This window comes from Camelina sativa, chromosome 11 (genome assembly GCF_030686135.1).
Source record: "Camelina sativa cultivar CO46 ecotype springtype chromosome 11, ASM3068613v1".
In the NCBI taxonomy this organism is placed as follows: domain Eukaryota; kingdom Viridiplantae; phylum Streptophyta; class Magnoliopsida; order Brassicales; family Brassicaceae; genus Camelina; species Camelina sativa.
The window spans coordinates 18,115,343-18,133,551 of NC_141890.1; the positions used below are offsets into that span (position 1 = coordinate 18,115,343).

Consider the following 18,209-nt stretch of genomic DNA (forward strand, 5'->3'; position numbering starts at 1 on the left):
ACTGCCCGAAGACTCCATTCTTCATATACACCAATATGTACTACTTTAACAATGTGATAATAAAGTACCAAGGCAGGGTAAAACAAAATGTATTGCTTAATAAATAAATCAAGTGATGTAAATCATTATAATTGCTATAAGAGAATATATAATCCATATATAAAAAGCTGTTTATTTCTGTTGTGATAATAGAGAGTACATATAAAATAAAATGATGAATTAATTGATAATGAGTCAATTATTGGTATCCTTAGATATCGAAGACTCTTGAGATTCGAGAGTAATATAGCAACAGCAGCGGTTGACACGAGGAAAACAAACCCCTCCTAATGCGTAATTTTTAGCTCTGCAAAGCTCAACGCATGTCGATGTGTTGTTGTTACATACTAGGTTTGAGTAACATTGCGCCTTTTGCCCTGTTAAAAGTTCATAAACAAACACATGAAACAAGAATAATAGTATGATATTTTAAAATGTGAATATAATAATATCTTAACATGTTATTCAAATATAAGCAAAAATAAAACAATATCTCGAGTTTTATATATATTACCTGAAATCATGGGTACAAGGATGCAACAAGTATTTGTTAGAATATACTAGATTTCATTAGAAGCTTAAAACAAAAAACAAAGCCAATGAAAAATGGTAAGGTTCAAAATCAATATTAAGAGAAGTTCTGTCTAATATATGAACACCAATAGTAAGATTAGATCTATAGAGAAAAACTTACATTTTACAAATATTTATTTTTACAACTAAGTGTTATCGCATTTTTTACAAATCGCATTCACTGATAATAGAAACAATAATATCCTCTACCTATGCATATTACGATTTGTAAATAATGGCAAAACAATATTTGGAATGATTGTCATATTCTAGAAAATCCTAACCAAAATCTGAGATCTCCAAAGATATTACCTACTTGCTCACCAAGCTACTCACAGAAAACCCTACTCTCTCATTGATAACAACACCACAATCAAAAGCGATAAACACATTCACAAAAGCTTAGTTACTTACCAAATTGTTTGATCAATTAGGGGAAATTATAGATCCATGAGCATAATCATATATTAACGCACTCAAATCTCAAAAAAAAAAAAAAAAGAGTTTAAATTCACAGACAAAAAGCTCACCTGGTTGTAAAGGACACCTAAAAGATCAAATGTCACCTGACTCCCCATTTGAACCTGGCAGAAGAAACAAACAGGAAATTTCAATGATGAAGTTTAATCAAGAAGACCAACAACACGAAAAAAAAAAAGACATCTTTACTTTGGACTTGACAATGCAGTTTTCAAGCAATCATATGTAACTCTCTAACAAGAGCTACAGTTCCAAAATATCTAACGAGAGGAGGAACAAACAATAGGACCATCGATGACGATGAACTTGCTCTTATTCATCTTTCTCTACACTGATAAGATTTCTTTGATGGTCGTGAATGTTGCTTATCTGACAGAACTCGAAGCCGTCGACATCTTTCCGGCTGCTACAACTATCGCCGGGATTCGGCGGTGGATAACAACGGCGACGGTGGTTGCTGCTGCCTGCTGCCACAGGTACACGCCCCACCCACATCTGATTGTTGGTATTTTTGCCTTCCATCGGTCCCTCTTATGAAGGCCCAGGCCCATGTCTCAAACTAATACATTTTAAGAGTAAAAAAAAAAAGTTTACGTAACTTTATGTATCATCAAGTTATGCAATTTTTAAAAACAATTCGAGATTCATATGTTATTATAATGTTTATTATCACCTTTTAATATCCCTTGACCGTTTAGAAAATCTCTTGATGAATATGATTTGCTAGATTTGATAGTCATGACGAAGTTACTACTGATTTAGATGGTGAGTTGAGTAAATTGCCAATGAGTTGTCTGAGGGTCTGCTCAAAAAGTGCAGAAGACATTATTTTGGGTTCTGAAATGGAACTCGAACCTTCACCATGTTCAACCAAAGTTGCTGCAGAGAATGTTATCTCGACTACGCTGAATGAGGCAGACAGAGCCAGACAGCATGAACGAGAATTAATGACCGGGCCTCAGGAGACGTGAGCATCCACTTCATAACTATGATATGAAGAGACTCCTTCAAAGAGGAAAATTAAAGAATCCGTTGTGTCTTCCCTACAAGGCTACAACGTGAAGAGTAATCCAAGAACGCTAGCTTGCATTCATCTGAAAGCAACAGCAGTTCTCAAGTAATCGGTTGAGTGTCTTGTACTCAGCTCTGTTGAATAGATTATGAAAGCCACTAAGTCTTTGTCAACTCTTCTTTGTGCTCAGCTTAATAAATCATGATGTGATGTAAAATCATTTATAATTGTTATAAGAGAATATATTCAAATTTCAAATATATAATCCATATATATGAGTATATGACGTTTTAAATTTTTATTGTGACAATAGAGAGAATACATATAAAATGATGAATTAATTAATAATGAGTACATTATTGGTATCCTTGGATATGGAAGACTCTTGGGATTCGATGAAAGTAATATAACAGCAGCAACGTTTGACACGAAGAAAACAAACCCCTCCTAATTTGTGATTTTTAGCTTTGCAAAGCTCATTGCATGTCGCATTGTTTTTACATGTTAGGTTTGAGTAACATTGCGCGTTTTGCCCTGTTTAGATCATAAACAAACACATGAAACAAGAATAATAGTACAAAATTATCGATTATTTGTTTTATGAATTAGTATAACTAGTCTACCTAATTATTTTTTTTTCTTTTTTTTTAAAAAATATAAATTGAAAGTTCTTTTAGAAAACTAAACTGTCACCAACTAAACAAATCTTTGGCCAACCTAAAACAATATCTTGAGTTTTATATATTACCTGAAATCATCGGTAGAAGGATGAGAGCGAAGACCATCAATGACACAAGAAATGAAATCCTCTTGGTTCCCATTTTGCTAGAGTATATATGCAACAAGTATTTGTTAGAATATACTAGATTTCAATAGAAGTCTGAAGAAAAATCAAAGCCTGTAAGAAAAAATAAGGTTCACAATCAATATCATGCGAACTTCTATGCCTAATACGAACACCACTAGTACGATTAGATATATAGAGAAAAAACTTACGTTTTACAAATATTTAAGTATGTCGATCCTGAAAATTTATTTTTACACTCTACTTACAAATAGTTTCTTTTTCCCATAGAAAATATTCAATATGTCCTACAAATTTATACAACTTAATTTAGGAAATTCACAAATTTCTTTTTCAATAATCAAACCATTGATATCTTTCTAAGAGTTACCAACTTTTTCCCCGCTAAATTTATTTGATTTGTATATTAGTTACCAAATTAAAAGACATAATAATCTACAAAATTGAAAAATTTCCAAAGCTAGTTAGATTTTAAGCTTTAGTCAAATTTTTTTTTTTGAACACAGCTTTAGTCAATAAATTAACATCATACAAATATATAATATCTTGAAATTTATTTTAATGGATCTCCTATAATATACAACTAGATTAAGACATGTGCTAGAGCACGGATTGAAATTCATTTATTTATATTGTAATTTTTATATAAATTATAATTTATGTGATTATTTTTTGTAAAAAAAATTGGATAAAACATTACGTAATAAAATCATATGCTAAATAATATGATGGCTTGAAAAAGACATATATTTTGTAAATTTTATATTGTTAATGATTTTAGATAAGTACCCGTGCTATAACACTGGTCAAATTTTATTTTATACAAAATTTTGTATATTTTATATTTTGAAATAAAATTTTAATATGTTGTATTAGGTTATATATGTGAAGTTATTTCAACAATGTATATTCTACATCATGACTTGAATGTCATTATATTATGAGTAATTTAATATATTGTTATGCTTTTTGTTTTAATGTACTTGGTTTCTTGAAATTCTTTCATATTATAGTGACATATTATTGACATTGCTATAACAAATCAATTTAGAGTGTTTATAGTTTCTAACTTTTATATCAAGTTTAAATATATTAAAAAATCAAAATAAATTATTTAAAGTTTATTATATTATATAAAATTCAACAAAAAAATATGAAATTTAATTTAAATATTCAATTTTGACCTGTTACTCAGTAAATTTTTTAATTCAATAGATATTATTTTCAAAGAATAATATTACTAAAGCTTGAATATGTTATAGATTGAACAATTTATATTTGTTTTTAAAAATTCAACTTATGGTATATCCGAAAATAAAACTATTAATTAATTATAATAAATAATATGATAATTTATTTGTTTCACAAAATAGACTCATATATAAAAATGAGAAGTGAAGTATAATGATAATTAACAAATTAATATGTTAAGTTAGAATCAAAAGATTTTATTTGATGAATAATTTAATAAAGGAAATTAATATGGTAAGTTAGATGATATGATTCTTTAGAATATTCTTCTTAAGATTTTCGGTATAACCCATTTGTAACCAATTAATCTATCATTAATGTATAAATTATTTGTAACCAACTTATTAAAATTATATATTCTACAAAACAATGTTGTGTACTTCCGTTTTATTATAATGAGGATATTAGATATTCACCCGCGGTACACCGTGGGCAATTTTGAATTAAAAATAAAATGTTATTTGTTTAGTAGATTAACTATATTAATAATTGATATTTAATTTGTATTTTTAAAAATATACAATCTTACAAATATATATATATATATATATATATATATTATTTAGTGTAGAAAGTATTTTGTTTGAGGTTTATTGTTTTCTATTATAGGAACTATAACATACAATTAAATAAGTAGCGATTTATAAAAGAAAATTACTGTGTGTGTTTATAGAATTAATTCATATTGTTTTGTAAAATTGAAAATAATATAATAAAATTAATTATAAACTTAATACTTAATGTTAAAGGGAGTAGTTCCTATTGTTTTGGAAATTTTAATAGGGTAGGAAATCTTGTTTTTCAAAATCAAAACTTAATTAATCAAAAATGAAAAACAAATTAATAATTAGTAGATAAACCTTAGTTGTAACTCTCTCTACCCCTTGGCGACAACAAAGGAGATCTTCAACAGTTCGTTTTTACGGACTGCCGGCGTTTGCCGGTAGTTCTTTTCTCATTTTTATAGTTTTTTCTTCTTTTATTCTTAATAATTATGATGAGAGACACACTTTTTAATCGAATTCTTTTCCGATCTATTTTCTCCTCTTGGATGGTAACAACGTTTATGATCATGTTTGCAATGGAGACAAACTCTTATCAGTTTCATGTAACTCCGTTGCCAAATTCAAGATTGGAAGATTCCCTCTACCGATGTCTCTTGTCCTGTGTCATGTCGATCCGTTTGAAACGTGATATATTCCTTCATATACAGTTTATTTCCAGTGGTTTCTTTCACTGGCGTCATCTCCGGTTCTTAACCGATGAATTTTCTTCAAACATATGGTTTATTTGGGTATTTGATCCGGGTATCAGTAGACAAATCTGTGCGATTGAAGGAATTGGCTTATGTGATGTTTTCCTCTGTTCAGAGACATGGTCCAATGATGGTGATGATGGTTTCGCTGTCCCACGAACAGATTCTTCAACCTCTACGAAAAAGGAAATCGGGGTCACTAACCACAAGCGATGGATATGGCGATATGAAAGCCATGATCATGATCCATTTGAAGCAACATATCAGTGTATTTGTTTAATTAAAATGATGCAAAAAGCATTTGGGAGTTTCATCTATAAGATGTTAGCATTTTACAAGTATATGAAAACGGAATTTAACAGATTTTATCTGTTGCCAGTAAGGCTTCTAGTTGGAAAGCATGGTCACTTTCACTTTATCATTGAAATTGTGTTCAATTTCCTATATCTGGTTTAATGATTGTATTTCAATGGTTTCATATATCATGTAATATTTATGATTAATATAATTGATATGTAAAAAAAATAAAAATAATAATTAATGCTAATGGCATGATTGTAAATAAGTTCCAACTTCATGATTTATTTGCTAAATATTTCCAAAAATGTATATATAGATGAATTTTCTAGCATAGGTTTTTTAAAAATAATATTATTTAGACAATTAATCTTGGTAATACATTCACTTCCTCGTCCTCTTCACTTCGGCGGAACCCAATAGATTTCATCGAAGGAAAAACCACAGGTTGGTCTTCAACCACTAACAGTTCAGCCTTTCATCCACCTCTGTTTTATCCAATCGTACTTGCATCCATCCATCTGAGATTCTGGGTCAATGGCAAATAGTCATTAGATTCCTACGATTATGGTATGTAAGATTGATTTTTAACAATTTCATTTAAAATGGCCATTCATTTACATTGTACTTAATTTATGATCTTCTATCTTATTCAATTTCAACGATCAAAGTTCAAACCATTGCATTTAAATTGGCCATCAATTAACATAGTACTTAATTTATGATCATCTATTTTATTCAATTTCAAAAATCAAAGGCAATATACTACCTAATCATTCCAACATTATCAACTTTTTTTTTGGGGAGCAAAATCCAAAATATAATCTTCTAATTCGGCAGTACATTTATATAGGTGTAGTTAATATTTTCATTCCCACAATTACTATTGATTTTTTTTTACTGCAATCGATTTATTTGATATTCCATTTTATTTTATAAACAAACCCGTAGATGTATATACTACCTAATCTTGAATCTTTCATTTTATTTGATTATTATTATAATTGATTTTTCCCATTTACTTTTTTATGGCAATCAATTTAGATACTACTTAATCTTGGATCTTCCATTTTATTTGATTGAAAAAAATTAGATGCATTACACATTATTTACACTACCTCATATTCACACTAGAAACTATACATTAATGTAGGTCTAGTTAATATACGCTAAGGCACTAAATGGAAACACAATAAACGCCATAATTATTTTTCTCCCATATTTGTGAAATATATATATATATTTTTTTCAACCGAACATTAAATTAAAACAGTACTCCAAAGTTGGTTGTCCAAACCAGAAGGAAGAAGTTTACAAAAGTAGTTTCGAAATCTAAAGAACACGATGAACGAGCTAGACAATCTGCCCTCACATTTGTCGAACGCGGAATCTTCCTTAGGATGAAGCCGGGGATGGAAGCTCTAAGTAAATCGAAGTCGTCCAACAGGTTGGATAAATATTTGTGAAAATCGTTTATGATGAGACCATCATTTCCTAATTACAACCCTGAGTAAGACTCGCGCTAAGCCGAGTTTTTTTTATAATTAATTTTAGATTATCATAATTCATAAATAAAAATGAGCATTTAAAAAGTTTATTAGTATTTTTCTTTTGTTCAAATTTTATTGTATATTTTACGCATTTTAAAATTTATAAGGTAACTGAATTAATATATAGTTACCATTATACAGATTTATATAATTTTTAACTTAATTTTCTCTTATAAAAAATAGATACTTTATGAAATATTTGTTTTGTATAGAGATTTTGAAAAGAGATTGTTTTTTCTTTTTGTTAAAATCATATTGATAATGTAATCAATGGAAAATAATTATATAAACAACCAAATAAGTTTACGACAGACAAAAATATGTTATAACAAAAATGATTATGCTGTCTCAAAGGAAACACCATACCTCTCCAGAAAAGTCACAATCTTATACCAATTCAATGTGTGCCTCGAGCTCTCACTTGATTTATTTTATTGCCTTATTAGGTTTACATGAAAATTTACTCCTACTTCATCTTTCATCTTTGTATTCTTTATTAAAGAAATTTATGGTGATTCAGACAATTATATAGACATGACCAAATTATACCCAACAACTCTTTCAATTAACACATTTTTAGAAAACTTTTTTCATAGCTATAACTGAACTTATGAGCAATAAATCTCACTCTAAAATTTGCATATGTTCAACACAGCAAAATAGAAGTTACTATGATTAACACAACACACTTCTTTATTTAGAGTTTGACCAATCTTACGGTCAATTAACACTTGTCATTGACAAAACACTTCTTTGTCGACAACGCATCTTCTTCTTCATCATGAGCTTCTTCTTTCTTCTGCTTTGTTCTTCTTCTTCTTCATCTCACAGAAGCTTTCTTCTTGCATGTCTAAAATACAAATCTATACGAAAATAATAAAATTTAATTTTACAAAAATTTGAAGACAGATTTTCAAAGCAAAGATCTAACTAGGATTTACGAAACAAAACGAAAGATATATTGTGAAAGATAGAGATAGCTGGAATGTTGGATTGATCCTCATCGTCGTATCTCTTACATATTTTAGAACACACAGAGGAAAGAAGAATGATGCCCAAATATCAAAATATCGCTATTTGTTTTTTTTGGAATATTTCATATAATTGAAATGTTGACAAGTTGGCAAATATTAAGGTGATATGTATTATTGTTATAATTTTATTGGATAAACATTTGACTGTCCACACCTTGCCCTGTGATTTTTACCCGAACCGATTTTTCCGAACTGAACCGAACCAAGATTTGGACAAATCGGTTTGAGTTCGGTTATTGATCGGTTGCAATCGGAAACATTTCTGCAAGTAGTTCGGGTATGCTTTCGGTTGGGTTCTGTTATGCATAACCGAACGAGTAACCAATTCATCAAAAATATCATCGATTTGTCGCCGTTTTCATCATCCAACAGTCGAGGTCTTCATCATCTAATCGTCTTCATGGTTGATTCGGCTCAAATCGGAAGCTTTTTCCATTACCCAAAAAACCCGAAAACCTATTCGAACCGAACCACAATTTTTCAACGGTTAGTTCGGAAACATTTTTCATTACCCTAAAACCCGAAGAACCGAGAAACCCGAACCGTGTTGATCCGAAATATCCGCAGTCGCATACCTTCTAGCAGAAATACTCTCTCGTTCGTTTTTCTTTTGTTTAGTCCATGTAAGAGTAAAACCAGGTGAGCTGTATTAATGTTATAATTTGATTGGATAGAAATTTTTAATGAGATGTTAAGTGTTAACACATGCTTCAAAGTTCAGGCTGAAGTGTTATGCTTCGGAGAGAAACACTTCTTCTTTTATTGTATTGATTGATATATAGTGAATATCATCCATCATCAAAATTCAAACCCCAAAAAACCTTCATTCTTTTAAAAAACTCTAATTTCTCCGAAAGATCCTCCCATTCATGGTCCTACTTTCTCCTATCTCAAACTTGATAAAATTACTATTAATTTTTTTACTGCAATTGATTTATGTGATATTCCATTTTTGGGAATCCCATTATTTCAAATGCACCAACTTTCTTCTTAGTATGATTGTCTTCTTCTCGATGGGAAGGTACTGTAAACTCATCCCATAAACCACTTTATATTTTTGTGTCTTATGAATTCTTACACAATATTTCCAATATAGGCTAATGCTATAAAAGCATCTATCCATCTTAGCCATCTTCATAAGTTTAGATCTAAATTTAAACAGGATCACCTATTCCCAATTACTAATTTTGATGTCACAAAGCAACATAACTCCTACCACCTTACTGATTATGCCTACAAGAATTATTCCAACAACCACACAACAATGGATGCTCTTGATCATCACGAGTACAATATTCCATAAGAGTATTATGTATTCGAAACTGCAAAGACATCCAATCCTTGGTGGGAAAAGGGGAGATATTATTAGGTACTATTTTTTTTTTATGGTTATTATGTTCTAATATTTGGTGAACTAATTGCTCCCTCGCCCAAGTGACATGTATTTGGAATGCTGACAAGGTAGACGAAACCACAAATCTACCTACTACTACCTCGAACCTAATTCTAACATGTACATTTGACATGTTGGTTTACATTTTCTTTCTCTATATTTTTGTTTACTGACTTTAGTTTTCTTACCAAACAGATTTTATGTGTTATGTTTTGTAGTTGTGAATCCGCTTATGTATCTGTTTGGGAGTAACACGCATGTAAGATCTGTGAAGATGTAGATCTTCTAAAAGAAGGTGTATCGGTCGATGCAGAAGGTGCATCGGTCAATGCAGAAGGTGCATCGGTCGATGCAGAAGGTGCATCGGTCGATGCAGGTTCAGTTATCTGCGTTTTGACTTAAGTGAAACGCTGCGACTTGGGCAAAGGGAAGAGGAAAACCCTTAAGTCGATTTTTTTGTCTCATTAGTTGACTTTGGCCGTTTGAGGGAAACAAAGGAGAGAAAGAGTGTTCTTAGTGTTCTTGGTGATTTATGTGGGTTTGTGGCATTTCCTGGTGAGATCTGAGGCTTAGAACGTTGTAGGAGCTTGCTAGGAGTGTTCTATTGCTTGTTTGAGGTTCAGATTCTTCTGTGGCAAAGGTAAGTGCAGGACCATGGCTTATCTAAGCTAGAGCTTCTCTGATCTGCTTGTTTACGTGTTGTTAGGCTTGTAAGATGGTTATTTGGGACATTAGGAAGCTTTCTTGTGGCTTGGGATCGAGTTTTGTGGTTGCAGGAACAAAGATCCGGCGAGAAGCTTCGGGGAAACACGATGCTCGGCATGTTGCATCGGTCGATGCACTTTGTGCGTCGGTTGATGCAAGTGCAAGGACGGCGCGTAAAACCTTAGGGTTTTCGTGTTATGTCGAGCATGCGTCGGTCGATGCAGTGCGAGTGTCGGTCGATGCATGTGTAACTTGCATTGGTTGATGCATCCCTTGTGTCGGTCGATGCATCCCCATGTGGTGTCGGTCGATGCATGTTGGTGTCGGTCGATGCAGAGTCCTGGTTTGTTATTTGTTGTTTGTTGATTGTTTGTTGATGGTTAGATATGTCTCTATTGCTTGTGTGTATAGCCTAGTAGATAAGAGGATTGCCTTACTGAGTGTTTATAAAATACTCATGCATTGCAATTTGTGTTTGTGGTGCATGTAAAGGCAAAGTGTGATCGTGGAATCAAGGCAATGAAGAGGAAGATGTTCTAGGGACTCGATTGGATGTTGTCTGACATTTCTAGGTTGCTAGAGTTGGATCATTAGAAACATTTATAGGTTGCTGGTTTCATATTTTCTGATGATTGATTATTGGATATGCATTATGATATAATATTGGATATTTATTGGATATTCGTTTTGATTATTCCACTGTTGGTTGTGTTTGTCGTTAGGTGGCTAGTGGGTATGAGACCACTAGTTGTAGTTATTTATTATTATTATTTATTATTTAAAAAAAACTCGGGTCGGGTCGTTTCAGTTTGGTATTAGAGCCCTTACGGTTCTAGGTTTGGGTTCACTAGGTTTCTGTTGTGATGTTTGGGATTGCATGTCTTGATTGATTATGTGAGTTAGTCGATTGTGTGTGGCATGGAGTCCTAGAACATCCTCTTCGAGCCTACAGTGTGATTCCACTGTGAGTTTATGTTTTGTATTATGTTAATTGTGTGCTTAGCCTTCTGTTCATGGTAGTGGAGATGGTTAGAGAGGATGTTGTTGCTGGTCGTGGTCGTGGTCGTGGACGTGGACGTGGTCGTGGACGCGGACGTGGTCGTGGTAGGGGTAGAGTCCCAGTGGTTAGTGAGACCGAGGACCAGATTGTGACAGCTGAGGGTGTTGGCGAGTCGGAGGGTGACCAGGAGGATTCCATGAGTGTGGCCGGAGGGGGCGGTGTTGATGCTCCAGTGGTCGGTGATGCTAGGGTTTCGGGTGTGGGAGTCCCAGCGGGTGGAGTCCCTGGTGCTGACTTTACGGCTTTGCTAGCACAGTTGTTGGATCGGTTGCCAGCAGTGGTACCAACTCAGGCTCAGATCAGGAGGTTTTTGATGGCCCTACTTGATGATTTGACGGTTCAATGTAGAGGGCGCAGTTATGCTACGCGTACAGAGCTGGTTGAGACTGCAGCAGGGATTGAGGAGGATATCCGGGCACAGTCAGTGGCAGTTAGTCCAGCAGTTCAGCCTAGTAGGGCTCAACAGCAGGATGTAACTAGCAAGGGCGGTAAGCCTGCGCAGGGATCCAAGATAAGGTGGGAGGCTATGTAGACGTCGAGTGGTGTGAGTTGCTTCAGGTGTGGAAGCAAGGATCACAAGATTACTAGCTGTTCCAAGAGGAGTGCTCCGACGACAGCGCCTCGTGTATGCTATCATTGCAGGGAGCCAGGGCATATCAGGCCCTTGTGTCCCAAGTTGCACCCGGTGGCAGTGGCAGCGTTGCAGCCTGGAGGGCAGCAGGTGGCACGGATTGAGCATGCGCCACAGGTTTACACAACTGTAGAGACTGGTGGATCCAATGTCGGGGTGATCACATGTATAATTTATGGTACTTAAACTTTGTGAATTTCAGTAGGTTCAGAATTTATGTTTTCCCGTGATAAAGTGTTAGATTCTCAACACATGAGGTTTGTGCAGGGACCTTGTTGGTGGGCGGGTTTAAGTCCCACGTTATGTTTGATTATGGACCTTCTCATAGCTTCATTACTCCGGAGTGTGCAGAGAGCGCGAGGATCAGAGGGGATCCCGGGGAGCGTACAAGAGTTGCCCGAGTTGCGGGAGGCAAGTTCCTGAGGGTTATTGGACGGGCCAGAGGAATTGATATTCAGATCGCAGGGGAGTCGTGGCCAACGGATTTGCTTATCAGTCAAGTGGAGTTGTATGATATGATTCTCGGGATGGATTGGTTGCATCGGCACATGGTGCATTTGGATTGCTATCGGGGTAGAGTGGAGTTTGAGTGTCCAGGAGGGAAGTTGGTTTTTCATGGTATTAGACCGACTTCAGGGAGTCTCGTGATCTCGGCTATTCAGGCTGGGAAGATGATCGAGAAGGGCCGTGAGGCTTATTTGGTTACCATATCTATGCTAGAGTCAGTGGGGAAGTATGGTTAGCGGTATCCCAGTTGTAGAGGAGTTTGAGGATGTGTTCTTGTCATTGTAGGGGTTACCACCATCTTGGTCTGATCCTTTCACGATTGAACTGGAACCAGGGACGATGCCGTTATTTAAGGCTCCTTACAGAATGGCTCCAGTAGAGATGGCAGAGCTGAAGAAGCAGCTAGAGGATTTGTTGAGTAAGGGATTCATCCATCCTAGTGTATCACTGTGGGGAGCACCGGTGTTGTTTGTCAAGAAGAAGGATGGGAGTTTCCGGTTGTGTATTGATTACAGGGGTTTGAACTGGGTCAATGTGAAGAACAAGTACCCTCTTCCAAGGATCGATGAGTTGTTGGATCAGCTGAGGGGTGCTACTTGGTTCTCCAAGGTAGATCTGGCGTCGGGTTATCATCAGATACCGATAGATGAGGCAGATGTGAGGAAGACTGCATTCAGGATGAAGTATGGGCATTATGAGTTTGTGGTGATGCCTTTCGGGTTGACTAACGCACCAGCAGCGTTTATGAGATTGATGAACAGTGTCTTTCAGGAGTTCCTGGATGTATCTGTCATCATTTTCATCGACGATATCCTGGTTTATTCTAAGCATCCTGAGGAGCATGCATTGCATTTGAGGGCAGTTCTGGAGAAGTTACGGGAGCAGAATTTGTTTGCTAAGTTGAGCAAGTGCAGTTTTGTGTCTGCAGATGGAGTTTCTGTAGATCCGGAGGTGATTCAGGCTATCAGAGATTGGCCTAGACCCCAGAATGCCACAGAGATCAGGAGTTTTCTGGGTTTGGCAGGTTACTACAGGAGATTTGTGCAGGGGTTTGCGAGCAGAGCACGTCCTATGACTAAATTGACAGGGAAGGATGTTCCTTTTGTTTGGTCACAGGAGTGTGAGGAAGGCTTTGCAAGCCTCAAGGAGATGTTGACTACTGCGCCAGTGTTGGCTTTGCCTGAGCAGGGAGAACCCTATGTTGTTTATACAGATACATCTAAAGTTGGTTTGGGATGTGTGTTGATGCAGCATGGGAAGGTGATTGCCTATGCTTCACGGCAGTTGCGGAAGCATGAGGACAACTATCCTACTCATGACTTGGAGATGGGTGTTGTAGTTTTTGCCCTGAAGATTTGGAGATCTTATCTTTATGGTGCAAAGGTACAATTGTTTACAGATCATAAGAGTCTGAAGTATATATTCACTCAGCCTGAGCTGAATTTGAGGCAGAGGCGGTGGATGGAGCTTGTGGCAGACTATGATTTGGAGATAGCCTATCATCCTCATAAGGCTAGCTTGGTTGCAGATGCTCTGAGTCGGAAGAGGGTAGCTTCGGCTCAGGAGCAGGAGATGGAGTCTCTGGTAGGAGAGATCGGTTTGGAGGCGGTTGATAGAGCAGATCTTTTGAGCAGGGTGCGGTTGGCTCAGGAGAAGGACTTGGGGCTGGTGAATGTCTCAAAGGATGTGGATTCAGAGTATCAGGTCTCAGATAATGGTACTATCTTAGTGCACGGTCAGGTCTGTGTGCCCAAGGATGAGGAGTTGAGGCAGGAGATCCTGAGAGAGGCTCATGGGAGCAAGTTTTCTATTCATCCAGGAGCGACTAAGATGTACCGTGATCTCAAGAGGTATTATCATTGGGTCGGGATGAAGAAGGATGTAACTAGTTGGGTTGCGAAGTGCAACGTGTGTCAGCTAGTGAAGGCTGAGCATCAGGTTCCAGGAGGGTTACTGAAGAATCTTCCCATTCCAGAGTGGAAGTGGGATATGATTACTATGGACTTAAGTGCGTCGGTCGATGCAGGTTCAGTTATCTGCATTTTGACTTAAGTGAAACGCTGCGTTTTGGGCAAAGGGAAGAGGAAAACCCTTAAGTCGATTCTTTTGTCTCATTAGTCGACGTTGGCCGTTTTTGAGGGAAACAAAGGAGAGAAAGAGTGTTCTTGGTGTTCTTGGTGATTTTTGTGGGTTTGTGGTGTTTCCTGGTGAGATCTTGAGGCTTAGAATGTTGTAGGAGCTTGCAAGGAGTGTTCTATTGCTTGTTTGAGGTTCAGATTCTTCTATGGCAAAGGTAAGTGCAGGACCATGGCTTATCTAAGCTAGAGCTTCTCTGATATGCTTGTTTATGTGTTGTTAGGCTTGTTAGATGGTTATTTGGGATGTTAGGAAGCTTTCTTGTGGCTAGGGATCGAGTTTTGTGGTTGCAGGAACAAAGATCCGGCGAGAAGCTTCGGGGAAACACGATGTCGGCATGTTGCATTGGTCGATGCACTTTGTGCATCGGTCGATGCAAGTGCGAGGAAGGCGCGTAAAACCTTAGGGTTTTCGTGTTATGTCGAGCATGCGTCGGTCGATGCAGTGCGAGTGTCGGTCGATGCATGTGTAACTTGCATCGGTCGATGCATCCCTTGTGTCGGTCGATGCATCCCCATGTGGTGTCGGTCTATGCATGTTGGTGTCGGTCGATGCAGAGTCATGGTTTTTTATTTGTTGTTTGTTGATTGTTTGTTGATGGTTAGAGATGTCTCTATTGCTTGTGTGTATAGCCCAGTAGATGGGAGGATTGCCTTACTGAATGTTTATAAAATACTCATGCATTGTAATTTGTGTTTGTGGTGCAGGTAAAGACAAAGTGTGATCGTGGAATCAAGGCAATGAAGAGGAGGATGTTCTAGAGACTCAATTGGATGTTGTCTGGCATTGCTAGGTTGTTAGAGTTTAAACATTTCTAGGTTGTTGGTTTCATGTTTTCTGATGATTGGTTATTGGATATGCATTATGTTATAATATTGGATATTTATTGGATATTGGTTTTGATTATTCCGATGTTGGTTGTGTTTGTGGTTAGGTGGCTAGTGGATATGGGACCACTAATTGTAGTTACTTATTATTATTATTATTATTATTATTATTATTATTATTATTATTATTATTATTATTATTATTATTATTATTATTATTATTATTATTATTATTATTATTATTATTATTATTATTATTATTATTATTATTATTTATTATTTAAAAAAAAAATGAATCGGATTGTTTCATTTCTACCAGGAAAAACTCATATGGTGTAAGGCAAAGGTGGTCGACGTGATATTAATCAGCGAGTGGTTCTTTAGATCATGTACTACTTGCTTTAAGAAAATTGTAACATCCGTGATACAATAAGTTGTGGGACGTGTGGGTCTGAATCAGCTATTGGGCGGCTTAGGTAATCAACACGTTTGTTCACATGTGTTTTATAACCTTTATAGGTTTCTAATATAACACTCATCTCGCATTCTCCTTTTTCTAGATATCACGTTGAAGTTATTGTCGACAATGAGAGCCAAACTATAACATTGGTTCATTTTGATGAACCTACTAAGAAATTCTTCAAAATAAGTGCATTGAACCTAATAAGAAATTCTTCAAAATAAGTGCATTTAATTGGCTGCAAAAAACGTAAGACCGCTTCAATTACTGTTGATTTCGTACTCAAATCCAAAAAGCTACGTATTGATTATAGGTTTCTACTACATAATGTAGCTAAGAATGATGATTATGACCAAATAGTTCCAGAAGAAATCCATACTTTAGTTGGAAGATAATTTGTGTTCTGCATCAAAGTCCAAGAGAGAAAAAGAATCTCGGAGCAGGTGAAAATCATCTAAAAGGTTAGAAAACGCCAGCCAATTTTCAGGGGTTTTGACAATCGCAACAAATTCTGCGCAATCCGTCTCGAAATTCTAACAAACCACACTACCAACAAGAACACTCTCCATGGCCCATAATAGTGCTTCTAGCTCCGAGAGAAGGGGAGACGGACTTCGTCGAAGGAATTTTGCTCCCAACAGTATAGTATGTTCCTCACCATTACAACACCACCATCATAAACCTAAGTTGACGTATGATGCTTTCCAAAAGACATCATTTTAACAACGAGGTATCTGACCTTAAATTGCCCTAGATTCTCGACAATCCGAAGAATGTGAGGTACCTGAGATATCATAAGGGTCATCTAGTTGAATTTGCGCCTCCTCCTAAAAGTTTTTCGCATAATCCTTGATTAATAATCTTGTGTGGCTCTAGATGCATACTTTGAAAGAAATTTGGAATCATCTTCTGGATGGAGCAATCTTTCCGGAGTGTCAATAAGATCCAGGATAACTGTTGACGATGATCTTGATCTCTGGAATGAGATTGCCCCTTCCAAAAGATGAAATCCAAATTTGAATACATAGACTCCTATGGAAGCCCCCTGGTAAAAATGATATCGATGCCATATCCCAAACTTGACGCGAACGTGGACAGTCGAAAAGAGCATGATTAATTGTCTCACTCGCTGATTTACATCTTTTACATCTAATATCACACTGAACACCACAATGATCTAAATGATCCATCAAATGAAAGAGTACCAGAAGCAATTTTCCAAAAAAATGCTTAATTTTGGGTGAAACACAAAGTTTCCATGCATAAGCCCTTAAGACTATGCAAGTAGGGCCACAGTCTACCTCGTTTACCATCTCTCTTGCAAGCCTATAACCCGATTTAACCAAATATTTTCCAGATCTTGTATAATGCCATACCAACCGATCCGACTTGAATGACTTACTTATATCCATATCTTATAAAATACTCAGAGCATCTGCCACCAAGTTAGCATTACCGGAGTGGTAGGCTATATACAGATCATAGTCCGCCACTAACTCCATCCACTGCCTCTGCTTCAACTTCAGCTCAGGCTGATTGAAAATGTACTTCAGGCTCTTATGATCTATGTACACTTGTACCTTTCGCCATAAAGATAATACCTCTAGATCTTCAAATCAGAAATTACAGCTGCCATCTCCAATTCATGTGTAGGATGTTTTCCCTCATGCTTCCGGAACTGCCGCAAAACATAGGCAATAACCTTCCCCTCTTGCATCATCACACACCCTAAACCAACTCTTGAAGCATCTGTATACACCATATACGGCTTATCTTGCTCTGGCAATTCCAATATGGATGTACTAGTCAACATCTTCTTCAGACTTACGAAAACCTCCTCACACTCTGATGACCACACAAAAGAAACGTCCTTCTCTGTTAGCTTAATCATCGGCTGTGCCATACCGGTAAAATCCCTCACAAACTCCTGATCTCAGAGGCATTACTCAGTGTAGGCCAATCTCTGATAGCCTTTACCTTCTCTGGGTCAATAGAGAGTCCTCTGCAGAAACAACTTTACCTAGAAAACCCATCTTCCTCTGTTATAAACTGCACTTGCAGCTTAAAGAACATCTTCTGCTCCTACAACTTCCACAGAACTGTCCTTAGATGAATCTCATGCTCATAAGGACTATTGGAATAGACCAGGATGTCATCAATGAAGATGATGACAAACTCATTCATAAACTCCCTG

General features: G+C 36.1%; 1 protein-coding gene across 1 annotated transcript; it reads right to left on the reverse strand.

The window, feature by feature from the left end:
- Window positions 1-139: 139 nt before the first annotated feature.
- On the reverse strand, window positions 140-1,384 carry LOC104732309 (putative defensin-like protein 89). Its single transcript, XM_087472535.1, has 3 exons — window positions 1,331-1,384; window positions 1,143-1,196; window positions 140-456 (listed from the first exon to the last, which is right to left on the reverse strand). Exons 1-3 carry the CDS (start codon window positions 1,382-1,384, stop codon window positions 235-237), a joined length of 330 nt encoding a protein of 109 aa, XP_087328661.1. The 3' UTR covers window positions 140-234.
- Between the last annotated feature and the right edge of the window lie 16,825 nt (window positions 1,385-18,209).

Coding starts and splice junctions, on each gene's coding strand:
- LOC104732309 (XM_087472535.1), bottom strand. CDS start 1,384: ATGGTCCTATTGTTTGTTCCTCCTCTCGTTAGATATTTTGGAACTGTA. Junction 1,197..1,330: donor ATTTTGGAACTGTAGCTCTT/GTTAGAGAGTTA, acceptor TTCTTCTGCCAG/GTTCAAATGGGGAGTCAGGT. Junction 457..1,142: donor TAGGTGTCCTTTACAACCAG/GTGAGCTTTTTG, acceptor AATATCATACTA/TTATTCTTGTTTCATGTGTT.